The sequence below is a fragment of the Mesoplodon densirostris genome, chromosome 3 (assembly GCF_025265405.1).
Source record: "Mesoplodon densirostris isolate mMesDen1 chromosome 3, mMesDen1 primary haplotype, whole genome shotgun sequence".
Lineage (NCBI taxonomy): Eukaryota > Metazoa > Chordata > Mammalia > Artiodactyla > Ziphiidae > Mesoplodon > Mesoplodon densirostris.
In genome coordinates, this window is record NC_082663.1 from 112,312,691 (window position 1) to 112,339,495 (window position 26,805).

At 48.0% G+C, this 26,805-nt stretch overlaps 1 protein-coding gene across 1 annotated transcript; it reads left to right on the plus strand.

Annotated features, from left to right (window-relative positions):
• The first annotated feature begins 1,250 nt into the window (after nt 1-1,250).
• Nucleotides 1,251-26,589, plus strand: LOC132485404 (organic cation/carnitine transporter 2). The gene is made up of 10 exons (XM_060091922.1): nt 1,251-1,879; nt 8,785-8,888; nt 15,282-15,436; nt 16,431-16,602; nt 17,790-17,916; nt 19,651-19,751; nt 21,592-21,806; nt 23,341-23,523; nt 24,742-24,877; nt 25,182-26,589. The coding sequence occupies exons 1-10, from the start codon at nt 1,487-1,489 to the stop codon at nt 25,267-25,269; spliced, it is 1,674 nt and encodes a 557-aa protein (XP_059947905.1). The 5' UTR covers nt 1,251-1,486; the 3' UTR covers nt 25,270-26,589.
• Nucleotides 26,590-26,805: the final 216 nt, after the last annotated feature.

A 26,805-nucleotide genomic window follows, 5' to 3' on the forward strand; every position in this document is an offset into this window, starting at 1 on the left:
ACAGCTATATGTGGCTACTGAGCTCTTAAAGTGTGGCTAACACAAAGAGAAATGTGTTATAAAATGCACACTGGATTCTTAAGATTTAGTATGAAAATTTTAAAAATATAAGATCTTATTTATGTAAGAATGTAAAATATTTCAATAAATTCTATATTGATTACATTATGAAATAATAATGTTATGGATATATTGGATTAAATATATTATTAAAATTAATTTCACCCATTTCTTTTGACTTTATGTAAGGTTGCCCTACACAATACATCTGAATTTCATACGTCCCTGTGCATATTTTATTAGTATAAAATTATTTGTTGTTTGGGAGTTCTGGGTGGCCTGATGGTTAGGATTCCCGGCTTTCACTGGCGTGGGCGAGGTTCAATCCCTGGTGGGAGAACTGAGACCCCGGAAGCCACATGGCAAGGCCAAAAAAAAAAAAAAAATTTCGTTATTTATCAGAAATTCAAATTTTAAATGGGTGACCTATACTTTTTTCTGCTAAATCTGGTAACTTTATTAATATGACTACTAGAAAAATTTAAATTACAAATGTAGCTACTTATTCTATTGGACAGTGAAGCTTTAGAATCACCTAGTTGCTTTTTTGAATTACCCTTCAACTCTTAACTCTGTGCAGAAATAACTAACCTGAGGGAAACATTTAATCCTAGGCTGGGATCGTCAATAATCTCGAAGTTAAAATTTTACATTTGTTTGAAGTTAAAGGACAACAAAAGGGCTTGTTACAGACCAAAATATGAAAAGGGCATTTGGATTAGAATTAAGTCCTTGCTCCCAGGCTCCCCATTGGGGTAGTTAACGGCTCCGGTTTCAAGATAATCCTGGTCACTCTTACAAAAGTGGGAGGTGTCAAGGGCAGTAAACTAGCAACGAGACCTTGAGCCAGTCACAGTGCCCCTTTTGGCTTCGGCAAGGGGGGGGTGATGCAGTATTTTTAATACCTGAGCCTAGCTTCCGGCTCGCCCGGGCTCCGCGCTGGGCCAGCGAGCTCGGCCTCAAACGCCGCCGAGGTCACGAGTCTCGCGGCCTTCCTCAGCCCAGCCAGGGCTCCTTCGGATGTAAACTCAAGGATGGACCCACCGAGGGCCGCCGAGGCCGACTCCACCCAGGAGCAGAGACCCGGCCCGAGCCCCAGGTGCGCGCGGCGGCCCGGGCCCGCCCACCGCCGTCACGCGCGGCCCGGCTCCGCCTCCGTCCGCGCCGCACCACCAGCGGCCTGGGCGGGCTTGGAGGCTCAGGCCCAGAGCCCGCCCCGGCCTTGCGCACTATGTAAGGCCGGTCGCTTCGGCGGGGCTGCAGCGGCGGCGGCGGGAGCTTGTGACCCCGTTCAGTCGGCAGGTTCCCTGGTCCGACTCACTCTCGATCGCGCAGTGCGGGTCCACCGCGCACGCGCACACCGCACCCTGCCCCCGCGCGCCGCCGCGTCCTACGACCCCCGGCCGTGCGGGCAACTGAGGGCGGCATGCGGGACTACGACGAGGTGACCGCCTTCCTGGGCGAGTGGGGCCCTTTCCAGCGCCTCATCTTCTTCCTGCTCAGCGTCAGCATCATCCCCAACGGCTTCAACGGCCTGTCGTCCGTGTTCCTCACGGCGACCCCGGAGCACCACTGTCGGGTGCCTGACACAGCGAACCTGAGCAGCGTGTGGCGCAACCACAGTCTCCCGCTGCAGCTGCAGGACGGCCGCGAGGTGCCTCACAGCTGCCGCCGCTACCGGCTCGCGACGATCGTCAACTTCTCGGCGCTCGGGCTGGAGCCGGGGCGCGACGTGAACCTGGAGCAGCTGGAGCAAGAGGGCTGCCTGGATGGCTGGGAGTTCAACCAGGACATCTACCTGTCCACCATCGTGACCGAGGTGGGTACCAGATCCGCGTCCGGGGCCTGGGACCGGGGAGTAGGCAGGACCTTAACAGTCTTTAAGGTCCTGCACTCCACCCGCCAAGGTGCGCGCTGGATGCTGTCACTCCCTCTCTGGGACTCACACTACACACTGGCGATGGCCATCGTCCAGCCAGGTGGCTCCGGAGAACTTTTCGTGGTGACTTCCAGAGAGATCATGGACATCGCAGCACGGGTGTCAGGCTGGCCGCCCATTCTGTTAGCTATCTTGGAGAGGAAGCCAAGAAGGCCCTGGCGACTCCTTGTAGATACTCTAAGATTCTGAGTAGTCAGAGACTTTAGACGGGGGTGGGAATGCTGAGGACTAGAGCTAGAGCTTGGGCCAAGGAGCTGTCACCATTTTTCCTCCAGCCTTTTGGCATCTATTCAGAGAGAGGGGAAATGCCCCTCTACTTTCTCAAACTTTTTAAGTTAAAGGAAGCATGGCTATAAAACTGTCTCTTGCTCCTTTTTCCAGTTACTACTTCCCCACCCACCTTCACCCCCAAATGACTGTCTGGTCATTCCCTGTAAAGAATTGCTTACCTTTTGCTCAGGGTTAGTTACTAGCCTTTAAGGATTCATGCATCTGAAGATCCATTCAGGGTTACTTGTTGACCTGGAATGTTTTAGGGTATTCTAAGGAAATGTCCTTAGCCAGATTTAGTTCATAGGAACTAAAGAACCTTAGTTTAGAATTTAGAACCTTAGTTCATAGGAAGCAGGGGGAAAACCTTTCTCATGCCCCAGCCCCTTGGATTTTCCTTTTGGGTGGCCTTGTCTGTCCCCTGGTGACCTTGCAGTCATTAAAGTTGGATGTATGATGTGATGTTTATCGATGCATGTGGATGTGCTTTGCATCATACTCCGACAATGGCACTCTAACTCCCTGTAGTCTCAGCAGAACTGAGCAAGCAGGACATTGAAAAGAGCACTCCTTGATAGGCTCCAGGGTGCCCGGGTTCACTGAGTGTCAGGATCAGGGGTTCAAGGATTAGGGAAGTCTTCTTGGAGGAGGAGGCTTCTCAGTGAGTCTGGGGTATATAGTTCAGCAGATGCAAAGTCTGGAACAGCAAGAAACAACCTGGCAGGAGGGCAGAGTTCACAGAGAAGAGGCTGAAGGGAACGGTGCACAGGTCCTGGTATGGCATCAAACCCCGCTTGAGCCTCAAAGGGGCTTAAAAGGGTTCTGGAGACCCTGTGTGTGTTGCTTCTGGGGGTTGTCACCCTTCAAGGGAGTCTTGAGTGCTGCTCTAACAGACGTGTGTGTGTGTGTGTGTGTGTGTGTGTGTGTGTGTGTGTGTGTGTGTGTGTGTGTGTGTTGTTTTTTGTATGTTTGGACACTTGATGTCCCCAGCATCTGTGCCTCCTTACTCCACATGTATGTAATAGGAGTAAGAGAAGAGCCCCACTGGGATCTCTGAGCAAGTGACATCATTCCAGTGTCCTCAGGCATTGTTACTTGAGAAAAGAGGTACTGATTGGAGGTAGCTGACTGTGATTTGTGGCTGACGAGTGCATGGGGTATGAAAACTTCCAGTCATCACAAATCCTTGGTCCTAGCCTCGCAAGTGAGTCTGTCACCCTCCTGGAAACCAGTGAGCATTGTGAAAGTAGAGGCTGTTCCTCAGACTGCAGGCAAAGAACACGGAGGGGAAGCCACACTCCATGACTCAGAAGTCCCTGCAAATTCTGCTTCTGGCTACCTGGGGAAGGAAAAGGCAGTGAAGTCAGAAGTAGCTCATGGCATTTCTTAGGATTTTTCCCTAACCCCTGTGGTCCCCAACTTACTCTAGTCATTTGCTCTTTCTTTGCTGCCCCCATCATGCCTTCGGCTGAGAGTGGTGGTGGCACTGATGAGCTCCCAAAGGCCGACTCTTCCAGAAGGGTCCTTGAGCTATGTTGCTGCCAATTGCAGCCTTTCCTCATATATTTAGCCAATTTCTTTATCTGTCTTAACAGTTTTGTAAGAGCTATGTGCCCTTTCACCTACTTTCAGGTTGTCAGTCTTTGCAGGGAGGCAAGATTAATATATTACTTAGCACTTTGTTTGAGGATGCTGGAATGCCAGACTTTAAGTTCAAGGCCGCTTGTTCTCTTCTGGTGAACAGTCACTGTTGGAAGCTGTTGCATTAACATTCTGAGAGCTCCATTTTTCTAAGGCCCATTTTCTTTCAACCTGGACCTGGCCTGCTGACCGTTGCAGCTAGTCCTGTGCCTGCTAAATGTCTCCAAGACTGCCCTTTGCCCCAAATCATAGAGCTGTTTGTAAGTACACTGGTATTGAATTCCTATTCATGTTTTTCAGCAGAAAATGAAAACCTCAGGTCCCCTGTTTGATTTTTTTTCTTTGTTGGGGTTAACATGTGCACATGTAGTACTAAACTTTGTGGTAGACTTAACATCTCTGTATCTCCTGCAAGTCCTAACATTAATGCTGGATACAGATTGGATACTTAGGAAAATTTTTATTGAATGGATTAATGAATCATTTTGAAATCTTCTCTAAAGTGTGAGAACTGAAGAAGAAAAGGACAAGTTTAACTTATGGAAGGGAAACTTAGGGGTGAAAGGCACTGACTGGAATATTTTAAAGTAAATGTAATCCCCCACTCCACAAACTGGGGCTTACCCCTGCGTGGATCTGCAGCAAGGCATTGGGACTGGCAGAAAGAAGGGGCCACTATTTATGAGGTGAGAAAGGTGGTTCTCCCATGTTTCAGGAATACTTTGGTGGTCCATGTGCTTCTAGGCTAGCCCCTTCTCTAGCCCTTCAGTCACCCCTGGAGTGCTGGGGAATCAGCCACCCCACTGTGCAGTGCTGCTCCAATACCTGAGTGTTTCTTGGCCCAGGACTGCCTCCTTCTCGGGGAACCTGGGTGATTTCTCAGGCTGCCTGGGTCTGAGACACCTGCTTTTTGGTGTCTCCATAGCACAGCCTGTGGCCAGAAAGTTTCCTTTAGAAACTTCTAACTCTTCTGGCACCCATGACGTGGGGTCTCTTCAGCCAAAACCCAGGAGTCCTCTGTGTCCCCTTGCTCCTTGCCAGTCTCTGTTTCCCAGAAGCCCCCTGCCCTGGCCCTTTGCAACACTTTTACTCCCTGTTGTCCTGGAGAACCTCTTTTTCTGGACCAGCTTTTCCATCAGCCTTATGCACGTGTAGTCTTGGAAAATAGGAGAGCCCCCACTGTTATCTCCACGTCCACCTGAAGAAAAAGCCACATCGACCTGGGAGGCAGGCCCCGGGCTGACTCTGGGGTGGGGAGACCAAAAAGACCTGGAGACTGTGCCTCACTGGTACGCCTTTGCTGACTTCCCTCACTCTAGGAAAGCGCAGACCCTTTTCCCTGCCTTTGCAGCTCATGGCAAGCCACTTGCTGGGTCCCTGAAGGGCCCTGTGCGTGTACAGTCACAACAGACCCATCTGGCCATGAGTGGTCAGATTGATAGTCTCTCTAGCTGAGAACCGACATCCTGGGTCAAAGTTCTGACAGTTGTCACAGAGAAGGTGTGAGGGAGAAAGGAACATAATCTGTTCTAGAGAATGAAGCTCAGGGTTCATCTGGGCTTTGGGCAGCCAAGCCCAAGGACTAAACCCAAGGGATAATATGGTTCGGAAGGTTGACTATCGTTTTATTCATTTATTCACTCACTCACCTAGGTACCAAACAGCTACTGAGCCTCTCCTCTGTGGGGCACTGCCAGGCTTTGTAGAGGATATGGTAGCAAATTCTTTTTCTTCTTCTTCTCCTTGCCCTGACAGCCTTGGGGCAAGGATTCACCGTTAATTGCAGCAGGAGACAGGATGAAATGTGTGTAGAATACATGGCATTCAGTAACAGGTAGTGCTTACCAGTGTGTTTGACCGTTCATGCGGTCAGCCTAGGTACATCTCTGGGAAGAGCTTCTGCCCTGTGGGCACAGGCCCTGTCTCTTTTTTCTTCCAGCCAGCTCACAGGTAAGGACATTTAGTCCCAGGGAACTACATCATCTCTCTACTTCCCATAACTGAGAAGTAGCACCAATTACATACTGTGTGCAAGAGACACAATTTCTCTTTCTTCTTAAAAATTTTAACAGCTTTATTGAGGTATAAATGACATAAAACAAACTGTACATAACTAAAGTATAGAGTTGGAAAAGCTCTGAGATAGAGATATAGATACATACACATACACATATATATCCATGAAGACAACACCACTAGAAAGGCACATTTCTGACCAGGAAGGGTGGCAAGTCTAGGCCTCTTGCAAGGGTTACTCCCAGATGTTTTCAGTTTGTGCCTGCTTTCATAGCTAACCCAGCTGAGGGGTAAGGATGCTAGACTCATGACCTAAATCTTAAACCTACACATTTAGTTCTAAGGTTGATCCCTGTTATCATCAGCCAGTACAGCCCATCCTTCGTACCAAGTGGCAGCATCAGTGAGCTGGTCTGTAGCTGCTTTAGTCGCAGCTGCCAAGCCAGGAGCTCAGTGTAGAAATACTATATTCCTCTGTAAACACAACAAGCCCGGGGTACATAGCCTGGACTCTATGGGCTTCTCATCGCCCCCCCCACCCCCGCCCGCTTAAGGAGGAGTCAGGCCAAGTCCAAGAGCCCACTGCAGTCCATCTGGTGGTTGACAGGTAAGTGGATGGGTTGGCTGGGTGGGACCTAGCCCATGCCTGCCCTTCTGTTCATTTTTTGAGACCTGTTACCTTTCCTGACCCTACTCACAGGCCCCTTGTGGCCAGGAGGAAAGAAGTGTTAACCCATGCTTTTGGAGGGCCCAAAGCCAGGCTGTGAGAATTGTTGAGAAATGTCAGTAGTGGATAGAGAGCCCAGTTACCTCAAGTAGTTGCACGCTTGCCCAGAGTAGGGACAGGCTGGACCAAGTGGCGGTGGTGAGGCTGCAGGAGCCGGAGAGATGCTCTGGGGACCTAATCCAAGATGAGCACTACAGTCACCTTGTCTCCTACAGAGCATAGTCTGACCTGGTTCCAGGTGGCACCTGGCCTTGCCAGTCCAGAAGTCCCTAGAAGCCTATATTGGGAGACCTGGCATGGGGAGGGGGTGGGGTTCCACCCCAGAACTCACTGCAGAAGCCCCTGTGGGTTTCTAGTCTAGCGCAGCCATATCAGTCCCCAACCCTCACAAGAGACCTATTGAGAAGCAGCTACTGACTCTATTCATTTTTTTTATCTCTGTCGCTACAAAAGTAGTGCATGCTAGGTGGGAATAGATCACATCATATTCAAGAGCAGCAATAGGCATAGTCTGGTCCTGAAGCTCTGCCTAACACCCCCAGAGGCTAGCACCCCATCACCAAGTCCCTCAGCTCTGACTCCCCTGCTACTCCCATCCTGACTTCAGCAGCCCTGTCTGGTTGGGGGCTGCCCTAGGAGCACTCACCCTCCTAGAAGGGAGATGGTATCTGGGTGCTGGCACGGCTGAGGCTGCAGAGGTGGGAAGGCTGCCATAGCCTGAGTGATTGGGCCTTGGTGCTCCATGCTTGTCTTCTGCTAGTCTGGGCTTCTTCTAGATTTAGGAGTTGGTAACCCCCAACTCTTTCCTGGAGTGGGGATCACCACCCCATTCTCAGTCCATCCAACGTGCATGCTTGTTCCAGAGTGGAGAGCCAGCTATGTGGCTCTTATCATCAGCTGCAGGGGTTCTTTGTGTCCACCCTAAGGGCTGCCCTCCGACCCCCTCTGTGCCTGGAGGCACTGTGCACACACTGCCCAGCAGGGCCGAAAAGCAGACTTGCTTTTCCCTCTGACCCTGGCCTGAAAGAGGTGCTTTATTCTTGGAAGCTGCACACTTCCTGGGAGCCAGCAGGCTCCATGGAGGGCAGGCCTGCAGCCTGGTGCCAGGCAAGCAAGGGTCTAAATTCCCTAGAAGGCGGCCTTCTTGGTTACTACTGAGCACCATCTCTCTGTTCTGGGAAACATTTTTCTGGGAACCACCAAGCTTCCTATTTTGGTTTTTCTTCCTTCTTTTGGCCCTTGTTAGGCTGGAGCAACCTAATGTCTGAGTGTTCAGGTCCTTCCCCATGCCCATAGACCTCTTTCCGTGCTAACTAGAGATGGAACTCTACACTGGGTACTGGGAACCTCAAGCACTGTAGCCTGTCCCCCCCCCACCCCCATCAGTGGTTCACAAATGGGGAAATTGAGGCACAATGAGGGGAAAAATCTTGCCTGAGGCTGGGTAACTAGTTAACAGTAGAGTAGAAGCTAAAACACAGCTTCTTGACTCCCAGCTCAGAGCTCTTGGCTGTAATTGGGCCTAGTGTTGGCACAGCATCAGGGATCCCAGCTCTAAATGTCAGCAGAAGGACCCAGGGGTCACTGGCCCAGAGTTGAGGCCTGAGCAGAGCTGAAGGAACAGATCCAGATGGTGCATACCAGGCCCTCTGGCCTCAGTCCCTCACTGGAAGCCTTGACCCTTAGAGCTGCAGAGCTCTGCTCCAGAACCACTCCTATGCCACCCCTGCCAATGACCTGAACCCCACTGAAAGGGTGCCCTGCCCCACCCACAGCCCCAGCCTCAGCCCATGTCCTTAGAAGCGACCGTGAAAGGCCTCGCCTCCTCCTGGGTTGGCACATGGGCAGAGTACTTGCTCCCAGCCTGTCTCCCCGTCTCAAATTGGTAGCAAAACAATGAGGCTAAGAGCTGTGAAAAGCAGGATAGTCAGTCTCCCTGTGAGGGGAAACCTGCTCTTTGCCTTGCTGCCCGATGAGCCATCGCCTGCCTCAGTGAGCTCACACACCCTTGTGGTAATGTAAACAGAGCATGCAGGGATGCAGGATGTCCTGATTTCATTTTCCAAGAAGGCTTACATTTAAAACATTTTTAAAAAGAAGTGAGTGATACATCCCTTTGCTCCTCTTTCAGTGGAACCTGGTGTGTGAGGACGACTGGAAGGCCCCGCTCACGGTCTCCTTGTTTTTCGGGGGTGTGCTGGTGGGCTCCTTCATTTCGGGGCAGCTCTCAGACAGGTAAGGTGGGTGTCTACTCCTGCAGCTGCAGAGCACCTCGGCACAGAGCAAGGTAGTGTTCTCTCAGCCCAGGGCTGTGTGTTTTTAAAAGGCGAAGGCACATCTATAGTATAGACTCCAGACCAAGTAAAGAGAGCCAGCAACCTCCTCTCACTAATGCTTGCTGAGCGAAACAACCTCAGCCGAGTGTATACATGATCCAGTTGACCAGGAAATATGCCACAATTTACTTCTGCACTGCCTGGCTGGCCTTCCCTAGGTGAGCATAACTCTTTGGCGTCTTCAAGCTTAGGAGAGGGAGACACCACACACACGCATGTCAGCTGTGTTGTAGATCTTAGGGCATTCCATAGACGGCTGCCTCTGTGTTCCCAAAACCATTGCTCTTTCCTCAAGGTGAGAGGTCTCACTAGCCAATGGCAGTGTGATGGGCAGAGCTCTTATGTCCACAGGGCTGATTCCCTTTTTCTAACAGGCTTGTGGTTATGGTATTTCTCAGCCATCAGGAAGTGTGCTGTTTTGACCCATAAGCAGGTTATTTGTGTAATTCCAAGGCTCTTAACTCAAAGTCCATGGCTTAGGGAGTTCATCTCCTCTGGAAATCCCATACAAAATTTTAGAGATTGTATGTGAGCATTTTTCTGGGGAAAACAGTTCCATAGTTTCCATGGTGTTCTCAGAGGGGTTTATTATATTGTGTCTTGTTACCCCAGAGCTTCAGGGTCTGTGAGTGAAGCCCATGGCAAGAAGAGCAGCCTTCAGCAAGGTCCTTGGCCACACTGGGTCACCCAGTGGAGAGGAGTCCCAGCATCGTCCCAGCAGGGGGAGTCTCTAATAGAGAAGTTCAGGGTGAGAATGTCATCCTGCCTTAAGAATACAGCCATTTTATCCTGCGGCACACATGCAGAGTGATGTTTTGGCATGTTTGCATCTATGGATTAATGTCGTTACCTGAGAAGTCTTTCCTCATAAGAAATATGTGCATTTCTCACTAGATTTGTCTTTTCCAGAGTGTCATCTAGGGATTTTTAATGCACAGTCACCAGTGAGCATTAAAGAGTTAAGTAGACTGTGACCACTGACTGATGATTCTAGATGAGCCTGAGACACTTACCTCTTTAGGGGAAAGGCCTTTGCTTCCCCAGACCCTTAACTTAGCAGCAAGCATCAGCTGATTACTTATATTTATTTAATAAACACAGAGCATCTAATATGTGCCATTCACTCTTATGAGCACTGTATACCAAGTAAAACAACAACAACAACAAATAATTTAATCTTCATAACCCTATGATGTGGGAAGCATTATTATTCTCAGTTTATAGATGGGAAAAATGAAGCCCAGAGGAATTAAATGACTTGCCCAGAGTCACACAGCTGGCAAGTGGCAGAGCTAGGATTCAGGCCCAGAGTCCTGATCCTCTGTTTCGTGTGGACTACTGTTCTAGGTGCCTGCTCTTCTAGAACTTGCCTTCTAGGAAGGCAGAATATATTAAACAAAGAATTGAGGGAAGTACTTGTTATCCTTTGTGGTGGTAAGTGATACAGGGGAGAAGTACAGGGTGCTCAGAGAGGGTCTGACAGAGGAGACCTGAGACGGTGAAGCACTGAAGCATGTGCTGGGGGTTGAAAGATGAGTAGAAATTAGCTAGCTAAAGGGGTGAAGAGAGGAAAGAGTGTTCTGGGCAAGAGAGCCAAGAGTACTTAAGCCTAGACTCAAGCAAAGGCATAGCACACTTTAGGAGCTGGAAGAAAGTGTTGGCGGGGGGTGGGGGGTGGGGGTGTGGAGAGTGGTATAGAGACAAAGCAGGGAGGCAGGCTGAGGCCCAAGCAGAAGAGCAGGCCGGGCTTAACAGATGACAGGGGTCTGAGCTTTTGTCACAGAGAAGTGGGCAGCTTTTGAGAGTGTGACATCCTCAGATTTGCATTTTTACAAAGTTGTTCGATAGCTTTGTGTAGAAAGGATTGAAAGGAAGCAAGGAGGATTGTGGAAAGACCAATTAAGAGGTTATCACAATCATTTATGCAGGAAATGAAGGTGGCTTCGACTAGGCTGAGGGCAGTAGACATGGGGAGGAGTGGTAGGAGGTAAAACCAACAGGACTTGGCTATGAGTTGGACATGGGAAGTGAGGGGAGGGAGACTTCTGGCCTGCACAGCCGCGTAAACGACAATACCCTTCTCTAAGACAAAGCACTCTGGAAGGGGAACATGTTTGTAGGAGAAGATGTTGAGTTCAGTTTGAACATACTGAATTTGGGGTAACTATGAGACTTAGGGGTCTCATAGGAGGAATGGAGTATGGCGTTGGATGTATGGATAGGGTGCTCCATGGGAGGTTTGGGCTGGAGAAACACGTTCGGGAATTGTCAGTTGATAGAACCCTCATCAAAGCCCCGTAAGTGGATGAGATTGCCTGGGAACAGTATAGAGTGAGAGGAGGATGTGCCCTGGACGGAGCTTAGAGGCCCTCCCAGAGGGGTAGTGGGAATCCCCCTCTCACAGGGTTGGGTGGCAGCTGAGACTCAGAGGAATTACCTTCATGTGAAAGACTAGGAGGAGGTACCCCAGTTACAGAGTTGAAGCTCAGTGCATTTTTCTGGTCAGCTGTGTCATGGGGTAGGGAGATCTTTGTGGGCTGGCCTCAGAGCCATGTAACACCACGATTACCTGAGGAAAGTGTTTAAGTTCCCAAAGATCTGCTCCTGAGGAAACAGTAGAAACAAAGTTGGTGTGTATGTTGAGGACCACCTTAGTCTTTAGAAGGGCTAGTACAGGGTTTCTCAAACCTTAAAAAAATTTTTTGCCAGCAGACTTTGTCTTTTAAATAGGATCGTTTAAGTTCAGTAAATGAAATAGCTAAAAATGTGGCTGTTCTGGCTACAGCACCTACCTTCAGCTCCCTACACCACCCCTCAAGCTTGTCTGCACCCCCTTGGAAGGCCCAGGGCTCTGTGGGATGGATAGTTTACTCCTAAGTGAGCCAATTCAAAAACCTAAGCCAAACAGATTACCTAACGGCAGTGGCTTCATGCCCTCCAGGGTTGTCTAGAATATCAACTTTTTATATAGGACTCCGTGCTGGAATATGAATAAGCCAAAAAGTCAAAAGCAATTAAAATAATCCTGGGCTGTCAAAGCATTTTATCTGACGTCTTTGAGTTACCTCTATGTGCAGAAATAGAAGAGAGGCACAACTCTGGGAGGAAGTAGCTGGTATTTCCTATTTTTGTAGGCATGTGTATGTTTGACCTTTTGTTGACAGACTTTAAAAGTGAGCATTTCTTACAAATTAAAACTACAATGAGGTACCACCTCACACCGGTCAGAATGGCCATCTTAAAAAGTCTACAAATAACAAATGCTGGAGGGGGTGTGGAGAAAAGGGAACCCTCCTACGCTGTTGGTGGGAATGTAAGTTGGTGCAGCCACTATGGAAAACAGTATGGAGGTTCCTGAGAAAACTAAAAACAGAGTTACCATGTGATCCAGCAATTCCATTCCTGGGCATATACTTGGAAAAACTATAATTCAAAAAGATACGTGCACCCCTATGTTCATAGCAGCACTATTCACTGTAGCCAAGACATGGAAACAGCCTAAATATCCATCGACAGATGAATGGATAAAGAAGATGTGGCACATATATACAATGGAATACTACTCAGCCATAAAAAAGAACAAAATAATGCCATTTGCAGAAACATGGTTATAACTAGAGATTATCATACAAAGTGAATTAAGTCAGAAAGAGAAAGACAAAAACCGTATGATATCACTTATATGTAGAATCTAAAATATGGCACAAATGAACCTATCTAAGAAACAGACTCACAGACCTAGAGAACAGACTTGTGGTTGCCAAGGGCGAGGAGGGGAGGGAGAGAGATAGACTGGGAGTTTGGGGTTAGTAGATGCAAACTATTACATTTAGAATGGATAAACAACAAGGTCCTACTATATAGCACAGGGAACTACATCCAATCTCCTGGGATAAACCATAATGGAAAAGAATATAAAAAAAGAATGTCTATATGTGTATAACCGACTCACTTTGTTATACAGCAGAAATTAGCACAACATTGTAAATCAACTCTACTTCATTTTTAAAAAACAGAGAAAAAAAATGTTAGTGGCTATCAGAGAATGCAGCTGATTTTTATTTTCTTCTCTGTGCTTTTCTATATTTTACAAATGTCCAATTTATGCATAAATATCAAAGAATAAAAATAGACAAATATTTCTAAAAAAAAAAAGTGAGTGCTTTCTGGCCCCAACCCTGGATTGCCAAGGACTATTGCAATGTAAGGGTTCCCTGAGTCTTCCTCTTCCCTACTCTCCAGGGAGCCCTTGGGAAGGTAAAGCAGGGTAGGAAGGGCCCTCCCCTTGGTTGGCGTGCAGGGCACTGTTGTTACAGGACAACACAGGGGAGCCTGCTTTTAGGTCAGGGTTGCTCAACCTCAGCACTGTTGACATTTTGAGCCAGAGACTGCTTTGTTGTGGGAGACTATCCTGGGCATTTTCGGATGTTTAGAACATCTCTGGCCTCTGTCGACTAGATGCCAGTATCATCAAAAACAACAAAACCCTGTTGTAATGGGAAGAAGCAGCAAACTCTTTACCGTGGCTGAAGGTCTTGTGCAGTCTGGCTCCTGCCACCCTCTACTGAACAGCTGCCCTTCATGTTCACCATGCCCCTCTAGCCACAGTTGCGTGTGCTCTCCTCACAGTCACAGTGAAGAATTCCCGCCCCCCTCCCCGTGCTGTGGCCTTCCTTGACCACGCAGGCGGCCTCCTTAGGGTCCCTGGTTTACATTACCCTGGTTCCTTGTTCCTATCAGAAATTGGTAAATAAAAGATGACACCATATGATTAATATTGGCCTCCCCCACTGTACTGTGAATATCATTGAAAGCTTGGTCCCTCTCCCCTACTCCCCCTTGTCAACAACTTCTTTTCCTTTGGGTCTGGTCTCAGTGTCCCATAATCAGGGAGACCTTCCCTGAATGCCCAAGTACCCAGCCCCTACCTTCAGTCCAGGATAGGTTCCTCTGTTGTGTCCCTTGTGGGCCAGGATGCTGTGCCTTCAGTGCTCTTGTTCCAGTGTGTAATTGTACATTCAGCAGTGTCGTTGTTCGATTAAAATATGATCACTGTCTGTCTCACCAACTGTAGACTATAAGCTCCTTGAGGGCAGAATCAGTGTCTTTTTTTAATTCAAATACATCCGTAGTGACTAGCATATAATAGATGTTCAAATAAATATTCATTGAATGAAAATGGGTGTCTGCTAGCCCTGGGCAGACTCAAGCTGAATCTGCTAGGTTGAATGAACTTGGTTGACTTGTTCCTCCTTGTTGTGTCACTGTCTTTAAAAGCAAACAAATCCCCAAAAAACAACATTTTTAAAAATTTTTAAATGAACACAGGTACAGAAACCACACAGAACAAATGAGGCTTAAACACTAGCCTGACTTTTATAATAATCACTTCCTTGTGGGTTTTTTGTAGTTTTATCGTCCAAATGTACATCCTTAAACACAAGTGTAGTCTTGCCCACTTAAAAATTTCTTTATGTCTTTTAGTCTACTTTAACCTATGGATTCTCCATCCATTTCTTTGCCTGGGCTGTTCTACCTGTAGAATTTCCCAGTTTGAATTTTGCTAACTGTATGCTTATGATACCATTGAGCATATTCCTCTTTTCCCTGCATTTCTTGCAGATTGCAGCTGGATCTAGAGACTTCATCAGATTCAGGTTCAGCCCCTTTGTAAAGACTATAGGAGTCATGCGATATTCAAGTGTCTCTTTTTATGATGTTAGCAGTCATTGAAACACAATGCCCATATCTCTTCATTCATCAGAGGTTGTAAAATGATGATGTTCTAGTTTTATCACTTTGGTTTCATCTAATAGTTGGAATACTTTTATGAAATGATACTTTCCCTCATCTGTTATTGGTAACTGTTCACCATAGTTTACATAGAAAAATCAGGACAAATGTTTTCCCCTTTATTTACCAGTTTTCATTTATCATGAATTGTTTCTCCATCATCCTCCAAAGTAAACCAGCTCTTTTAAAAAAATAATAAATGATGAATGTGTGAATTTAAGTATAATGAATGTGTGTCAATCCCTTGTAATCACTGTCTTAATTCTGGCACTGCCTTTTGGGCAACCCTGGTGCCCAGGCTCCACATTGGTCCTGGTGAGTGGGGAGGGGAGTAACAGCATAGGGACTGAGAGGCCAGGATTGTGCCTGCACCAGCTGCCCTGGCAGCAGTGTCCGCGACCCCTCCCTGAAATGACTCTGGGGAAAGCCCCTCTTGGTGGGGCCCATTCCTGCTGCCTTCTCCCAGCTGGTTCTCTGTCACTCTCCTTTCCTTTCCCAGGTTTGGTCGGAAGAATGTGCTGTTTGTGACAATGGGCATGCAGACTGGCTTCAGCTTCCTGCAGATCTTCTCGAAGAACTTTGAGATGTTTGCCATGCTGTTTTTCCTTGTAGGCATGGGCCAGATCTCCAACTATGTGGCAGCATTTGTCCTGGGTATGGCCATCAATTTGGAGTCGAGTACTTGATCCTGTGTTTCACCATCATCCCACCACCCGCTTTCTGGAGACAGCTGTGATGTCCCTCCAAGGGAGGTGGTCTCTGGCAACACCGACCAGGGATTCTTGATGAATCCAATTAGTAGTCAGGGAAACTGAGTCTGCCAAGTGCCCAGCCTTGTGTCCCCAGCAGCCCAATAGCTTGACTGCTGATTTCCAGTTCTTTTCTGGCCCCCGAGGTGTGGCACCTTGATCCCATTAGTACTCGATGGCCATTTTGCCGGAATTCACCTAAGATCTTAAAAATAGGGCTTGCCTCTGCCCAGGGCTGGGGTAGCTAAGGAAACAGGGAGGCATGACATGAGGAGCAAGGGCCATGATTGGCAGGCTCACCAAGGAAGAAAACTGGCTCTTCTGCAAAACATAGTGGCCAGTGAAATCGACTGGCAAGAATGAATTGATAGGAGTGGGCTTTACTCACATGACCTTCAGGGTTTTAATTGAGTCCACACTGCAGGGCTTTGGCCTGCTGTCACTGAAAAGTTGCCAGTCTCACTGTTCAGAGGCATCTAACTCTAGCTTATTGGTCTTTGGGTTTCTTGGGTTGATTGTTAAAAGGATTATTTGTTTCTCTTCACAGTTGATAAAATATTTTTCCTTAAAGCGTAATAGTCAGCATGTGTGGCCTTAATAGTGACTTCCCCTTTAATGAATCTCCTTCCTCAGTGAGGATTAAATTTTGAGGCCTCACATGGCATCTTTAGCATAGGGCTTCAGGAGGTGATGACAGTTCCATGAGAGAACTGTCGCTGTGAGGCCACAAGGAGGCCCCCGCAGCAGGTGGTCAGAATCCCATCCCTCCCTAGGGCTTGGAAGCTTCAAGATAATTCTGCCTGCTTTCTTATCTGTATGTTGGAAATTACACACAAGAAGATTAATAAGGAATAACCGGAATTAAAATACTAACATGACTCCTCCCTTGTTTTGAACAGGAACAGAAATGCTTGGCAAGTCAGTTCGTATTATATTCTCTACGTTAGGCGTGTGCATATTTTATGCATTTGGCTACATGCTGCTGCCGCTGTTTGCTCACTTCATCAGAGACTGGCGGATGCTTCTGCTGGCGCTGACGGTGCCGGGGATGCTGTGCTTCCCGCTGTGGTGGTGAGTGTGGCCCTGTGCCCGGTGGCGCCCACCAGCAGTATGTCTTCTCTCTGGCCTTCACTAGGGGGCAGCAGCAACCCACAAATCCCCATTTGGGCTCACAGAGACAGAAAATCTAAAGTCTTTATAAGGTGTTTCAGAATGTTTTTCCATACTCAGAAAAGCCAAAAACAAAACAGCCCCAAGACATCAACAGACTTGTTCTCAGCCCTGTGCTGGGTTGATTGGAGTGCAAGGAGAGGAAAGAGCAGTAGCTGCGAGACCATGGAGTTTAGCATAAGCTCCAGGAAGCTATCAGACTGCAGGACAAGACAGCTTAGGCCCTGGCTCTGGTTGTATGTTGCCGCACCCTCGTGCCAGAGGCACCGGGAGAAGAGGGAACACGTGAGAGTCCTCAGGGTAGCTGGATGGAGGAAACCAGGCTCCATCTGAGCCTCCAAGATAGAGGTTGTACAGGCAGAGAGGAGACCATTCTATATGGAGAGAGAGAACACAGCCGAGGGGCTGAGGCGAGAATCGCCCCTTGCAGGTGGGGATGGTGAGATCACTGGTCCACCTGGATGTGAGAGCATTGCAGAGCATAGTGGGAGAAGATACAGAGCAGAGATGGTACAGATGAGTCCTAGTTATGACCTAAGGGCAAGGGCTACCTCGTGACGTAGAAAGTAAGATCCATAAAGTCTCAAAACACCTAAGTGCCTTATAGAGAGTCAATTGGATGAATCAAGGTGGGGCGGGGGGAGGGGGGAGAGTGAGGAAAAACTAGAGGCTATAAGAGGCCAGTGCAAAAGCTGCTGTGGATGCCAGGCACAAGCAAGGGAGTATGGCAAGGTAAGGGTCTGGGCTGGGCTAAGCCCATGACAGAAGCCAAGCTTCAGGAGCCCATTTTGCGCCTGTCTACTTAGTGTCCAGCAGGTGGCACCACCACTCTTCAGAAATGGAGGTGGCCAGTGGGGAGGAATCCCATCATGGTGTGTTGGCCCCTCTAAATTTTGTGTACTTCAGTGAAATCAGAAGCTCACACTTACTGGCTCTAGTATGGTGCATCTCTTAGCTTCTGGTTTGGAAACACCAAACATCCCTCAAACCTAGCTCTGGTTCTGAAACCCCCTTTCCCACCTCCACTTATGCTCCACCTGGTCTGTGGGACAGGAAGGCCTCAGTGAGATTGCTCCTTGTACTTCCAGGTTCATCCCTGAGTCCCCCCGATGGCTCATCTCTCAAGGCCGATTTAAAGAGGCAGAGGGGATCATCCGCAGGGCTGCCAAAATCAATGGGATCATTGCACCCTCAACCATCTTTGAGCCAAGTGAGGTGAGCACCATGCGGGAGCTGGTGGGAGGGCCTCGGTGACCATGATTTTAGGGTAGGACCACACAGCCCTGAAGTGCTCCCGTCACACGGGAGCCCAGCTCTCCCCCTGCCCAAGCCCCAGCTGCCCACAAGGCAGGTCCTGTTAAAATTCAGAAGTTGAGAAGGTGCCAACTGCGTAAACTCCTTCACCTTTCCATGGAGTTTAGGTTTTCATACTTTAAATAATTATTTTCTAAGTGATCATACAGTTGAATCATTACTTTTAATTATAAAAACTCTTTATGAGTTAATAGGTCTTTCATGAAATTGGCATTTTGGGAAATCATTGTTTCTTATACCTTAGGTTGTTTCTCATCTTAAAAAAATAATACGAGTACCTAAAGTATGAAGCAAAAATAGATTTGGAGTTAGAAATGTCCTGTCTCCTTCCGCCCACCAACGGGGAGTTGTTGAGTATTGTCTTGGAGCCAGGTCCTTTTTGATATCCGCCCTCCCCCTACCCCACCCCTCTCTGCAAACCCTGTTCTCAGGCACCATGAGTAATTTCCTGGCTCTGCCTGATTCCTGGGTCTTGCTTCTCCTTCCTGTTCCCTCTCTTTCCACCTCCTCTGCAGCAAGCAGTTTTCCTCAGTCTCATGCCTCTGAGAAGAGGTTAGAAATTGTCATTGCTGGCTGATGGGGTTCTGGAGTGTGTCCCTGCTCTGACAGGAAGACAAGGTCCTGTCTGTGAGAACAGCCACCAGCAGTCATACCGCAGTGCGCAAAGGCATGCAGATGCAGACTTGGGGCTTGGGAAAGAGAGACCAGTTATTATAGGCAGCAAAGAGGCTGCTGGCCACTGACAGCCCTGCCGGCCTCATGGTTAAGCAGTGGCCCAGCACCAAATCCCACTCAGCACATCCTAGAAAGGACTCTGGTGCACAAAAGTTCAGGGAGGGGTAGGTGGCAGGGAGGGCTTTTAAGTGAGGTGGCCTCAGTAGCTTTGCAGAGGTCAGTCTGGATGAAACCGTAAGTCCCACTGGCATCTTTGTGGAAATGAGGCTATTCCAGGGGATCCATTAAGTCAAAAGTTGACCTTTTGTTGAACTGCTAACTCGGGAAAAACAAACTCCAAAGCTGGGTTTGCTTAAGAAAGCAACATCAGTGTGTTTAGATGTGTGGTTTATTAATGTCCTTGGCTGTGCCAGATTTCATAGGAAGTTACTCAGAGTGAAGCTGAGGTCAATTTTCCTGTTTTTCTATCTGAAACTTTTTTCCTTGGAAGTAGACCAGTAACTACATGGTATGAGGACTGAAAACATTAATTCTTTAAAAATATAATATCAATAAACTACACAGCCAGTTTCTCTCTCTGACCCAGAGGGGCCGGGAGCCAGCCTTGGAAAGGAATGCTCAGAGGCCTCCCTGGAATGTGGCCATTGACGGGGCTGGAGGTTTTGCCGGGAGGGGGCAGTCAGCTTGGGCCTCCTCCTTGGCTGCATCACACCAAGGGCTGGTCACTTACTTTTCCTCCTCATTCTTGTTCACTAATTTGTTATCCACAAGGCCCGGTGAAGCCTTCTGCAGCCCAAGACATAGTCACTATACTTACCCTTCTTTTCAAGCAAGAAACATAAAACACTCCCTAACTCGGAGATGCAGAAAGCTAAGATGCCAGGGTTTCAAGTATGTTCTTGGGTCTCTGAGTCTCCAACCTTCTCTCTGTCCCGTACCCTTGTCATGTTGTTCCTGCAGCTACAAGACCTAAGCTCCAAGAAACAGCAGTCTCACAGCATTCTGGATCTGCTCCGAACCCAGAATATCCGGATGGTCACCATCATGTCCATAATTCTGTGGTGCGTAAGTGAGACATACCTAAGGCCTCCAGACAAAGCTTCTGGCAGCGGCTGTCAGGCCTCGCGTTTGCAGACATGTCTCAGATCAGAATTGAAAGCCTGTGTCATCAGAAAGTGGCAGGGATGTGCCTTGCAATTAAAGAAGTGGGCATGTCCCAGTTCTTAACGGAATCTTAGAAGAGGAGAACAAAAACTGTTGTGGGGGCTTTTGGGGTAAGATATGGGATCTTTGGGGATCCCTCCGGGTCATAAGGCAAATCGCTGTTCACATTGGATCCGTAGTTTAGTTGTTCATGTTGCCTGTGCATCAGACAGTGACTGAGGCCTTTAAGAAGTTCTAAGTGAAGACACTATGTCCTTTCAGTTATAGAGGCTGCTAAGTATGTTCTGGAAATGTGGAAGCAGGACATCCTCCCTCTGGGATGTTTGGAGACTGTCCTGGAGGCAGAGCCATGGCCTACATGTCCTCATCAGGTTCCTTCTAACAAGGTGTTTCACCAAGTGTGTCAGGGAGGGATCTGTGATTTACCAGAGAGAAGGAACACATCCGAGTGCCTGGATAGCATTTGCTTAGTGGCCAGACCCTTGGGATTACAAGTGACTACCTGAGCCTGCGGGGGAGGAAGGCAGACTTCATCTCAGAGTGCTTATTGCTGGAGTCAACAAGCCTTGGCAGCCAGCCACCCATTTCCAAGGAATGGCACGGGATCCCTTAGGGCAGTGCACCGCCCCTGAGTCGGCCTCAAACAAAACCAGCTTTCAGCCTGCACCACAGACCTGCCAGCCTGTGATGAGTCACCCTTCCGTGGTTCACCCAGGCACCCCTCCTGCTCTGGATTTCCCAGGGACTCCTGTACATGCCCTTTTCCCTGATTGTACCAGCTGTGGTTTCAACCTGCAGATGACTTAAAAACAGTCTGATTCATACTGGTCAGGTTTGCCAAAGACTGTTGACCATCAATAGAGAGAATGCCTACTGGGGACAGGGTCTAGGCCACGGGCAGCGGGGGGCATGCAGATGGCCCACTGGGAGCTCCCTCTCCTCCCCATGAGTCTGGTGGGGTTGGGGTCACCTGCTTCTGACCAGCCTCTTCCTGGCTGGTCGCCCCAGAGGGTCCGCCAGGGATCTTTAAATGTTTGACCTAATGATTGTTCCTTATTTTATCTCATCAGTCTTATCACACCCCACTTGCTATCTGCCTCCTTACTCATACCCTAGCTTCTTCTGCAATTGTTGGATTTGGGAGGTTCAGAAAGTAGGGAAGTAGGCTTTTGTGAGTGCTTTAGCTTAGGATTTTTTTTTTTTTTTTTTTTTTTTTGCGGTACGCGGACCTCTCACTGTTGTGGCCTCTCCCGTTGCGGAGCACAGGCTCCGGACGCGCAGGCTCAGCGGCCATGGCTCACGGGCCCAGCCGCTCCGCAGCATGTGGGATCTTCCCGGACCGGGGCATGAACCCACGTCCCCTGCATCGGCAGGCGGACTCTCAACCACTGCGCCACCAGGGAAGCCCCTAGCTTAGGATTTTTAAAGCCGAAAGGCAAGTTGGAGTTTTTTTGGGTTTTGATTTTTTTTTTTCCAACAAAGTGAATCTATCTGAATTATATGTCTTTTTGCTGGAACACTTTGTTTAGAAAGCTCTGAAAGTGCTCTGACCCAGAAGGTACCCTAGTCTCGGGGGAAGTTATCTTTCTTTCTAAGAAGTAAGACTCAGGGTTAAATCTGCTGCCCTCCTGGTAAGGATAGTTTTGAATTTCCTGCAATAATTATATTTTAAAAGTTGTCCAGGTTGGGAGGCACATGGATGCCACTTCTCCAGCTTTTTTCTGCATTCTGTTTCAGGATGACCATATCAGTGGGCTATTTTGGGCTTTCCCTTGACACTCCTAACTTGCATGGGGATGTCTATTTGAACTGCTTCCTTTCGGCTGTGGTTGAAGTCCCAGCATATGTGTTGGCCTGGCTGCTCCTGCAGCACCTGCCCCGACGCTATTCCATGGCCACTGCCCTCTTCCTGGGTGGCAGCGTTCTTCTCTTCGTGCAGCTCGTGCCCCCAGGTAGGTACCATACATGTCTGCAGTCTGGGATATCCATTGAGTCACTCAGTCTCTACCAGACTGTCTCGGCCAGTTAATAAAGAGAATAAAATTATGCCATTACAGCTCATCTGCATATCTGTGTTTTCGGCCAACAAATCAAGAGAAAGTATCTCCTGGGACCAGACAGTCATCATGGCCTGGGCTTTGGGGGAGAAGGGAGAGTAACCATGTGGGGCTGGCAGTTGATTGTACTCTCTACCCAAGTTAATGTGTGTGTGTGTGTGTGTTTTGTAGAGTGAGGGGGAGGAAAGAGGGCCATCCTCATGTCTTTTTAACATGGCCCCATCTTAGTCATTTATTCATTCAATAAGTAGCTGCGGAGTGTTTACTGTGGGGGAGGCACTGTGCTTGGGGCTGACAGTGCAGAAGTAAAGGAGTCGGGCAGAGCCCCAGGCCCTCCTGGCGCTCAGACTCCAGTTGAGAAGACAGACAACAAACAAGTAAATAAAATGCTTGTTATAGTACAGACTGTGTTACCTTTAATAATGACACTGAAGGACAATGGAGAGCTAGTTTATATAGAGTGGTCACAGACAGTGGCCCTAAAGAGGGGAAAGTTGAGCAGAAACAGATGAAATGATGGAAGACCCATGAGAAAGTGTAGGAGCAGAACATTTCAGGCCAAAAAAGAGCAAAGGCCAAAACCCTGAGGAGGAAATGAGCCTGGCACGCTTGGTAAGAGATGAGGAGAGGAAAAAGGGCGGGGCCAGGCCATAGCGTGGCTCTCACAGGCCAGTAGCAGGAGTCTATTTGTAAAACCATCTTGGTATCCCACAGAAGGGTGGGAGGCAGCCCTCTTTGAAAATTCATAAAACGGTTTATGGATCCTCATGTCCATCATGGTACCGAGAGTTGTCATGGGTTTGGGGACCTCTGGTAATCATTTGTGGGCCCCTGAGGCTGGCAACACTCTGCACAGGAAGAGCCCCCACTGCAGCATGGCTGGGAGCCCAGGAATGTATGTAGAGGTTCACACCAGAGCTCAGGGAGACCCACAGGCCACTCACAGCATCTCCTCATTGGCACAGTGAGCAGGAGAGATCCAAGGATCATTCCTGAGGGTCTGCTGGGCTGTGAAGTGTTGCATAGAGTGCAAGCGTGAAGTGAGTTATAATTGAACTTCCCATTCATCCACAAATCCTTAATTCCACAGTGCCTGCAGCATGAGGTTCTGGGGTGCCAGCTCCCCCCTCTGACAGACATGTCTTTAATGACTTTTGGACTGGAGAGCAGGTTTCTCTGGGTTATTGAGGGGCTCACTCTGGTGGTCTTTAGGCTGAGAAAAGCATGTCCTCACACAGCTGCAGGTCCCAGCCTCCTCTCAGTAATCAACTTGGAGGGACATAAGCCCCTTATCCCACAATAGGAAGTTATAGAAACTTTCCTCCCCGACCCCTCCCAGGGAGAAAGTATGTCTGTTTCAGGCAAAAAAACTAGTAGCAGTGTGCCTTGGGTTGGTGCCTTCTCCTACTTTCTTCCCTTTGCTCTTCAGACTTGTATTATTTGGCCACCATCCTGGTGATGGTGGGTAAGTTTGGAGTCACTGCTGCCTTCTCCATGGTCTACGTGTACACAGCCGAGCTGTACCCCACGGTGGTCAGGAACATGGGCGTGGGAGTCAGCTCCACAGCGTCCCGCCTGGGCAGCATCCTGTCTCCCTACTTCATTTACCTTGGTAAGTCCCGTGGGTCGAGCACACACAGGAGGGATGGGGTGGAAGCACTGATTGGCTTTAATGCGACCTGGGGATGGCTTGCTAACAGGAAAGCAAGCACACTCAGCAAATGGGGTCCATCCAGTACTGAATCTATGCCTGGAGAAGGTTCCTGTCTGGGTGCACTGTGGTGGAAGCGTTCGTGTGGAAAACCACCTATAGACAGCTAGAAATTGATAAGAGTGGAGGGTTTTTGTCTCTCTTTTAGCCTTCCTAGGCCTTCCGTCAGAGAACGTAATTCCCCTATCCTAAGAAATTGCAGCGTCGTTTAGGGAGCCAGTGTACTAATTGGGGAAATTTCTTCTTGGAATTATAGTTTACAAGGAACAGGACGGGAAAGTTGTCTATTCTAGAGGTCTGATGAACCGAGAATTTCTGTAACTTGAAGCACTTAACACAGCAGTTTTACACTGTGCAAAGATCTGCCTCGTACCATTTTATGTAATAGGGCCCCAGTTTTATCTTTCTCAGAATTATTTCCTCATGGCAGCTGCTGTCCCCCTGCACATGCCTAGCTGGCACATCTCTGGGGATGGCTGACACCCACCTTGGGAGTACTCAGAGTGCTTTGTGAACATGCTACATAGATCTGACAAGCAGAAACACCTTCTGATCTGGCCTGAAGACAAATCGAGTGGTTTGTGACACATCTGGAGAGGTGGAGGAGTTATTCCTATCCCTGGACACATACCTTGAGTTCCTTGGAAACCCAGCATTAGGAAATAGGGTGTTTTGTGCTTTTTAAAATTAATTAATTAATTTTGGGCTGCATTGGGTTAATTAGTTGATTATTTATTTTTGGCTAGAAAATAGGAATAGAGGGACTTCCCTGGTGGTCCAGTGCGCCCAGTGCAGGGGGCACAGGTTCGATCCCTGGTCGGGGAACTAAGTCCTGCATGTCGCACAGCACGGCCAATAAAAAGGAAATAGGAATAGAAATGGCCCAGCCCCATCCTCCCAGGCTGCACCCATCCCCTGCACCGAGGTGTTGCTGCTCTGTGCCAACTCTGGGTTCTGTGACCTGCCTGGGTGCCAGATTCCAATATGGCAGCTCAGACTGGGAGATGCTGAGGCCGAGAAGGCAGATGATCCCTGTTAGAGTCCTGGGGACACAAAGGGAGGGAGAGAGACCATGTCAAACTGCACTCCCGGCTTGGGACTCTGTCTGCTTTGCCACAGGTGCTTACGACCGCTTCCTGCCCTACATTCTCATGGGGAGTCTGACCATCCTGACAGCCATCCTCACCTTGTTCCTCCCAGAGAGCTTCGGCACCCCACTCCCAGACACCATTGACCAGATGCTCAGGGTCAAAGGGTAAGGGGGCCTCCTTCTTCACAAAGTTAATGCACTGGGTCTGGGCCTGGCAGAGAGTTCCCCACGAACTCAGAAACGCCATGGACTAGTTTAGCCATAATAGGACTGGGTCACCATGAACATCTCGAAAGCAATAGCAGCTCTGGGATAGTACAGAGACAAGAAGAAACCTTTCAGAATCTGCTGTATGATATTTTTCCTTTAGTGAGATAACCTCAGCTCTGGGGCGTTTTTTGTTTGTTTTGAGACTGGTAGACATCTTTTTAAGATTTGTTACTAACATTTGTTTGGCTTGTTGTTATAGAATAAAATACAGGCAAACTCCAAGCCACACAAGGATGTTAAAAGATGGTGAAGAAAGCCCCACAGTCCTTAAAAACACAGGCTTCTAACACAACCTACAGTGAGAAAGTAAAGAGGAAAGACCGTCTTGTCACAAGTGGCTTGTGCAGACACTGAGTCCTTCAGTGGCAAAGGTCTTTGCTGTTCATTCTGTGGATGCTGTGTCTGCCTTGCTCATGGATGGATACCCAGACTCAGCTGCATATGGTCCTAGAGCACCACCTTCCCTCCAGGGACACCATGGCTACTGACGGACAATTTTGGGTAAATCCTAACTATTACAGTGATGGACTTGGCACTTCCTAAGAAGTTAACTAGTCACTAGAACCAGTAGGATTTGGAAGAATATGAGAGGCATTTGCTAAATTTACATTTTAATTTCAGACTGCCTGAAAAGTCCCCTGATAGAACTGGGAGTCTAGTTCTCCACCTCCTCACCCTGCCAAAAAATCCTTTCCCTGTTTCCCACTAATGGTGCACTTTAGAGGAAAAGAAATAATTTCACAGGGAGTCTGATTTCTCATACTTTCTCAGTTACAAAGGATATTAAATGGGATTGTTGCTTCCCCAGGGCAGGAGAGCACAAGTCTGGGGAAACCTAGAGGTATTTCATATGGAGAGGACTCAGCAGATACAGAACAGAGACAAGTGCATTGACTTATGAGCTCTTGGGCCACTCAGAGTGACTATTGGGTAGACTTGTTTACATCTGATCAAAGCACTGGGCTTGTGCAGGCCCATAAGAGATTCGTCACTGAATCTACTATTCTTATTTTCCACTGCTATGTGAATCAAGTCTCCTAGTTACTATGGTTTCTGATGTATGGTTTGAAGGAAGTATATCAATGAGAAAGAGAGACGAGCAAACTTGTCTCTTCTCCCAAAACTATAATATGGATTTTGATTGTGTTTTGTTTGTTGTTTGTTATTATGTCTTTTTTTCTCCTTAAGTTATTTGCACTTCAGAATAGACTTAGGAAAGGCTGGTTCCTTAGCCTCCTGGTTTGTGTCTTTTATTTGTTTGTTTCAACCCAGAATCACTCTGGCAATGGTCCACAGTTGCCACTTATGCAAGGCCTCACCAGCCTTAGCTACTAGCACTTCTGTGGGTGCCAAAAATGACATCATTGTGTGTGTTCCTTTCATGAAACTTAATCATGGAAAAAAATTACAAAGAAGAAAATTAAGTCGTGTTCACAGTCTTTCAGAATTGCTCACTTCAGTGGTGTAACATTGGGAGATATTTTGTGTTCAGTGTAAAATTGTCTTCTGTTTTCTGATTATGCTACCATGGTACTTCTAAAGCATATGCTTCACCTGGTTAAAAAAAAAAAGTATTTTTGTGAAAGCTACTGAAGTGCCTTGGGAAATGAAGATGTTTTAATAAATCAAATGATTTTTTAAAATAATAACAACTGCCCACAACTTTTATTTCCACAATTTGGTGAGCCATGCCACACCATCACATCACTTTTCTCTATATCAGCTTGGGCTAATTCTAGCAGTGGTTTATGATTAGTCTCTAAAGCTAAAATTTAATCCCCATGTACTAGAGACCTTCACTCTATTGACTATGGACTGAGGCA

What these genes read in the sequence shown, in the direction of transcription:
- LOC132485404 (XM_060091922.1), top strand. Translation starts at nt 1,487, where the DNA reads ATGCGGGACTACGACGAGGTGACCGCCTTCCTGGGCGAGTGGGGCCCT. An exon ending in TGTCCACCATCGTGACCGAG is followed by an intron (nt 1,880 to 8,784) that starts GTGGGTACCAGA and finishes CTCCTCTTTCAG; the next exon opens with TGGAACCTGGTGTGTGAGGA. An exon ending in CCATCTTTGAGCCAAGTGAG is followed by an intron (nt 17,917 to 19,650) that starts GTGAGCACCATG and finishes TTGTTCCTGCAG; the next exon opens with CTACAAGACCTAAGCTCCAA.